Below are 6,084 nucleotides of genomic sequence, written 5' to 3'. Positions count from 1 at the left end.
TATTTTCAGCATCATTACTCCAGTCTTCAGTGTCACATGATCTTCAGAAATCATTCTGATATGCTGATTTGCTACATATTAGAAACATGTATTATTTATTAACATTTATTTTTAATATCAGTGTTGCAAACAGTTGTACCATTTTTTCAGGATTCTTTGATGAATGTTTATTTGAATTAGAAAGCTTTCTAACATTATAAATGTCTATACTGTCACTTTTGATCAATTTAATGCATCCTTGCTGAATTAAAGTAATTTCTTTAAAAAACAAAATCTTGATAAACTTTAGAATAGTAGTGCATAAATTTGCTCTAGACATCTGAGCTCTATTTCTAATACCTTTTTTATGTAATACTTTACACTATTGTAATACTGAATTACCTGTATATGTGGCCTCTTTGACTCCATAAGCAAGTGCACCTGCTCCAATTAATAACTTCAGACCAAGCCCAGCACCCTTTGAACCAGAGGACATGCGTCCGGCGAGATCCTTTAGGTTCTGCAGCAACCTCTGTGAGATTACAAAATAATAATATTTATTTTCAGTGGAAATTACATTGACAATATTAACGTTATATCAATAGTAAAATCTTCGCAGGGTCTTACCAAAAGGGTTAAATGTTACGACAGCGCCATCATTTGATACTTAATGGGTATAATTAATCATGTCTAGAATTTTCCAGTTTTCTATTTAACGTTGCTTTATTAAAGTGTTAATATTAATAACCATTGTCTGGGAAATTACTTTATTAGCTGACATTCTGATTCAGCTCATGGAAGCACAGGAACTGTGATAAACAAATGAGGAAACCTTGCATGAAAATATTAAAATTGTGAGTCTACACCAACTACCTAGTATGCATCTAGTGTGTAATAACTACCTAGTTGTTACAGGTGATATTAAACGTCAAAGGCCGAAGAGGCTTTTAGAGCAGCCGGTATCAGGAGTCAGGACTTCAGTACAGGTATTCAAAGTCAGAAACTATTAATATTTAAATCCCTATTAATAAGTCTAATTTTAGTTTAGATCTCTGTGAAGGGCTTTGACGGCACGTTTAATCTTAAAATGTGGTTTAGTGTATGAGCAGATCAGGGTTACTGAATGTAACACTCTCTTTCTCTTACGATTTCTGTTGCCAAGCTGAATGTGACAGTGTATAAAAAGCTGCCCCTTTCATCACTGAGCATTTATAAAATTATCATGTTATAAATAAAATTTCTTAAGAAATAAGATAGTATACTCACGTTAGGCTCTTTATTCGCCATACTTGCAAGAGCTACCCAAGGTTGTCACGAACAACTTCCGCTCAAACCGGATGGAATTATGGGTAATGTAGTACTCTTGGTTATATACACGTTTTGGACATTACTACATAGAGAACTGCTAATCTTTATAAAGCAATTATATGCTAGGTCATATCCACGACTATATATTTCATTTAAAACAAATTTGATGTAACTAGGCCCAAATGACAGCCATTAAGATATTTTAAATGGATAAAGATTTGTGCTCTAGTTAATTCTAGGTGATTAATGTAAAAATCAAAATGCACAAACTGTTTTAAAACATCTGAACTGTTTTTGATTTGTTCTTATTTTCTACTTATTTTATGTCATGTTCACGGACATGCAATGTGTGACATTAAAATTGGCCACAAAAACATTCATTATAAGATCACTCATTCTGCCGAGAAAGACTTATGGGAGAAATGCCAGAGAGAAAGTATTAATATGAATATTTTAATCCATAATTATATCATTTATTTTAAAACACAGCCTATCTTACAGTTTAACTAAAAAAAAACAAAGAAAAAAACAATGAGACCATGAATAACCACACAGACTGGGAGCAAACCTTTTAAAAACAGCTGATAAGGAAGCAGTGTACATCGCAGGATTGAATTTAAGAAGGAGAAGAAGAAAACTATACAAACAGGTAATTTACACAACCAGGTTGTCATGAGCATGATAGCTCTTATGTACAAGTCCTTATCTGCCATAAAACTGGTGTGACCATTTGTCTTGAAACTGGGTTTTACTGAAATGTTCCCTTTAATGCTGTTGTCACAGCGCCTCAGAAGAAATACTCAGTATGTAGAGTGTCTCCTCTGGCTATTCAGACTTGTAGTGATGGGTCCATGCTCTGGGGTGACAGTAAAAAAAAATAATAATAATTTAAAGGCTCCATGTCTCAGACGTAGAAGAGTCGTACCCGGGATGTGCTGACATGAAGATTGTCATCATAAAACTTGGTCTCTATAACAACATTACCACTGCAAGAGACGAAATTTAATGTGTGATTAACAGCTTCTATCAAAGACTGCCATGTGTTTGTAGAATTAGGAATCACAAAGCCAAACTCAAAAAACCACTCTGAAAAAAAAAAAGACAAGGTACATGTGTAAGTACTTTGTTTTCACAGTCAGGCTTTCAAAAAGTTTCAATTCAAGTCAAATTGCAAAAGGTTTTCACATTACACAGATAAAGTAACCAGACAAGTCTGGAGATTTATATTTTATATAATATCAGTCTAATTCCACAAAACCATGAAGGCAAGCATATATCAAAATGTAAATGGCCAACTGTTGTGAATTAGTGGTGAATGTGTAATAAATGGTTTATTGAAAGCAATCTTAGAACATTGCATTTAAATTATACTGTTCAGGTTATTCGAGAATATTAAGAATAGTACAAGTACATGTTTAAATGTTTCACAAGTTACATGCACCCGTGATTTGGACTGCATTAAATCTAAATCTAACTAAACAATGACTATGATATGAAGGTCACATTAATGCAATATCATGATCACATGTTTAGCCCAGTTTATATATGACCAATTTTAGTAGTGTTTAGTTAGAATGTTTATGTTTGTGTATGTTTAAAACCTCTGTAGCAAAGATGAGAACGTATGGTTAGTATTCAGTATGTTTTCGTCCAAATGTACTAAAGGAAATAAAGGTGGTGTATTAATCATTTTTTAACACTACAGTCTTGTGACAATCTTTTTTTTTTAACATTCTTTGATTTCAGTGGTGACACTGTTAAAATGGAGTATGTCCTTTTTTATCAATGGACAATGATTAAAGTCATGGAGCTCCTTACTTGAGAAGACATCTCTGTGTTAGATAATTTGTGACCCTGGACCACAAAACCAGTCTTAAGTCGCTGGGGTATATTTTTAGCAATAGCCAAAAAAACACTGTATGGGTCAAAATTATCAATTATTCTTTTATGCCAAAAATCATTATATTTAGTAAAGATCATGTTCCATGAAAATATTTTGTAAATTTCCTACCGTAAATATATCAAAACTTAATGTTTGATTATTGATATGCATTGCTAAGAACTTAATTTGGACAATTTGGTGATTTTCTCAGTATTTAGATTTTTTTGCACCCTCAGATTTCAGATTTTCAAATAGTTGTATCTCGGCCAAATATTGTCCTATCCTAATAAACCGTACATCAATGGAAAGCTTATTTATTAAGACTTAAAATAAGACTTATTTATTTTAAAACTCGGTTTTGAAAAATTGACCCTTATGACTGGTTTTGTGGTCCAGGGTCACATTTTAATGATATTTCAGAACCAGCCACTTTACAAAAGAGAGCTCTAATTTTACGCTACTATCATCACTGATATTCCTTATCACTAAAGTGCAATGTGCAAGAAAGAATTAGAACAACCTTCTAGGCACTGGCCTTTAAAGAAAACTTTTTGTTCCAGTCGGAATTTTTCCAGTTTTTCTACTGAAGAGAAATTCAGCTCTCTGGAGACAGCTTTACATTTCAGGATCTTCTTAGGAACCCGAGCTGGAAAACAAAATCACGTTAGTTACCAGACATGGCCCATTCTGTACCAAATTCAGAACTGAAAACTGATCTTGACCTCTCACTGACATCACTAAAAAGAGTAAGTAGTGGACATAAGAGAAGAATTGGCATAGCTCAATCGAGTCAATAGTTTAAATCTTTAATGCAAGGTAATGCTGAGAACCACAAACCTTCATGTTCTACCCCAGGAAGAGAGAGGTCTTCAGTTCCCTGCCAGAGAACCTTCCCTGTCTCTGCATCTCTAAGATTCATCCAGTTTCTGAAGACACGTTAAGGCATGCTGAACAGACTAACAATGAAAATGTCTCCTGATATCAGAGCCAACTTTCTAGAAAATGGCATTTGACAAGAAGATAAATTTGCATGATGTCAACGGTAGATAAAACTTCTGTGTTCTGTGTAAAGTTTTGTGTCAGGCTCATTGGGCCACAAGTAACAGTTCACATAAACATGAAGATTGTGTTATCTTTTACCTCATGTCATTTTAAACTTGTATGAATTTTTTTCATCAAAAGAGATGTTTAGAAGAATGTTCAATAGCCATCAAACTCCAAAAAGAACAAAAAAGCAATATAAAAGCAGTCCATAAGACACTTGCACTCAGCGTTGGGGAAAGTTACTTTTAAAAGTAATGCATTACGATATTGAGTTACTCCATAAAAAAGTAACTAATTACGTTACTTAGTTACTTTTTATATAAAGTAATGCATTACGTTACTTTTGCAAATGAATAAGCCTCAGGCTGAAGGGAAAGCAAATTTACGTCCGTACAGTAGAATGCAGAAGAAGAAATTTCAACACACTTCAATAAAAAAAGACACACGAATGTTTGTCTAGAGAAATTTGTGCTTATTAGTATGGTTGAACTGGATCATCGAAGGTCAGAAGCAAAGACATTGGTTAATAGAATGGGATTAAATACATAAAGGATATTTGTGTTGTTTAACATTTAATTATTGCATATTCTGAGTTGCATTATTTTTATTCATTTTGAGGAATACTGAATCTGTTTTTTTTTGTGAGTGAGATGAATTAATGCATATTCATATTTATTTTAGAACTACAGTAACATCTGATTTCTCTCAACATGGGGACAGGAGAGCTGTCAATCAATAAATTGGAAAAAAAAAAAGTAACTTGCGTTACTTATTTGAAAAAGTAACTTGGATATTCTCTTGTAAATTAAAAAGTAATGCATTACTTTACTAGTTACTTGAAAAAAGTAATCTGATTACGTAACTTGCGTTACTTGTAATGAGTTACACCCAACACTGCTTGCACTATATTCCAACTCTTCTGAACCACATAATAGATTTGTGTTAGGAACACACTTTAATACCTTGCTTGTTTTTTGTGTTCCACAGAGAAAAGTGAGTAACTCTCAAAGGGCATGATGAGTTAAATATTCCCTGAAATTATGTCTAAATTCAAGAGCATCTAATCACTACATTTAGCAGCAATTGGTCATAAATCGCAAACGCAAACAAGCCCAGCAGGGCTAACTGAAACAGACCACACCTGAAGTCCAAAAACAGCCTGATCTGTCAGCTAAACAATGGATTGTGACAATGTCCTTTACTTTGTGTCAATGACATCTGACCTCTTCATCTTCAGACCACCTGTATGAGTCTTTCAGGCTAGTAAAGCACACTCACACAAGGCAGCATGTGTCATTACAGGTGCATAGCCCAGGCCGTAGTTACCAACCCCGTGAGAACTCAGTCAGGGCTGCATAAGTGTGCTACATGTATTACTAATCCTAATCTATCTCTCAAGCATTAATAGCGACACATAAATGCTTCTTAACAAATGCAAATCCCTAAGATGTTCCTGTAGGAATAAAAAGGGCTCATCATAAAAATCCTTCATTAAAAAGTAAATAATAATAATAATAATAATATTATAGTGCTGTCAAACAATTAATCGCATCCAAAATAAATGTTTTTGTTTACATAATATGTATGTGTACTGTGTATATTTATTATAAATACATAAATACACATACATACAGTATATATTTTCAAAATATTTACATGTATATACATTTATATATTTATATGATATATAAATATATTTAATATATAAACAACATATTTTTCTTAAATATATACATGTATGTGTTTGTATTTATATATACATAACACATATACACAGTATACACACATATATTATGTAAAAAAATTTTTATTTTGGATGCGATTAATTGTTTGACAGCTCTAATAATAATAATAATAATAATAATAATAAT

The 6,084-nt window shown here is 32.7% G+C and overlaps 2 protein-coding genes across 2 annotated transcripts in view; both read right to left on the bottom strand.

The window, feature by feature from the left end:
* The window catches only part of LOC107659001 (prohibitin-2-like), a 5,313-nt gene extending 4,000 nt beyond the window's left edge, over positions 1-1,313 (bottom strand). The window contains exons 1-2 of the mRNA XM_016447763.1: positions 1,246-1,313; positions 382-511 (exon numbers count right to left, since the gene is read on the bottom strand). Of these exons, the coding sequence (XP_016303249.1) occupies positions 382-511; positions 1,246-1,266 (151 nt within the window). The 5' untranslated portion in view covers positions 1,267-1,313. The remainder of the gene's footprint in view (positions 1-381; positions 512-1,245) is intronic.
* Positions 1,314-2,098: 785 nt separating this feature from the next.
* Positions 2,099-6,084, bottom strand: part of LOC107659034 (retinal rod rhodopsin-sensitive cGMP 3',5'-cyclic phosphodiesterase subunit delta-like) — an 8,040-nt gene continuing 4,054 nt past the window's right edge. Inside the window, exons 2-4 of the mRNA XM_016447811.1 lie at positions 4,007-4,095; positions 3,690-3,815; positions 2,099-2,373 (exon numbers count right to left, since the gene is read on the bottom strand). Of these exons, the coding sequence (XP_016303297.1) occupies positions 2,192-2,373; positions 3,690-3,815; positions 4,007-4,095 (397 nt within the window). The 3' untranslated portion in view covers positions 2,099-2,191. The remainder of the gene's footprint in view (positions 2,374-3,689; positions 3,816-4,006; positions 4,096-6,084) is intronic.

This window comes from Sinocyclocheilus anshuiensis, unplaced genomic scaffold (genome assembly GCF_001515605.1).
Source record: "Sinocyclocheilus anshuiensis isolate Anshui unplaced genomic scaffold, SAMN03320099.WGS_v1.1 scaffold311, whole genome shotgun sequence".
Lineage (NCBI taxonomy): Eukaryota > Metazoa > Chordata > Actinopteri > Cypriniformes > Cyprinidae > Sinocyclocheilus > Sinocyclocheilus anshuiensis.
Note: the sequence above shows the minus strand (reverse complement) of the source record. Positions and strands in the feature narration are given on the sequence as shown.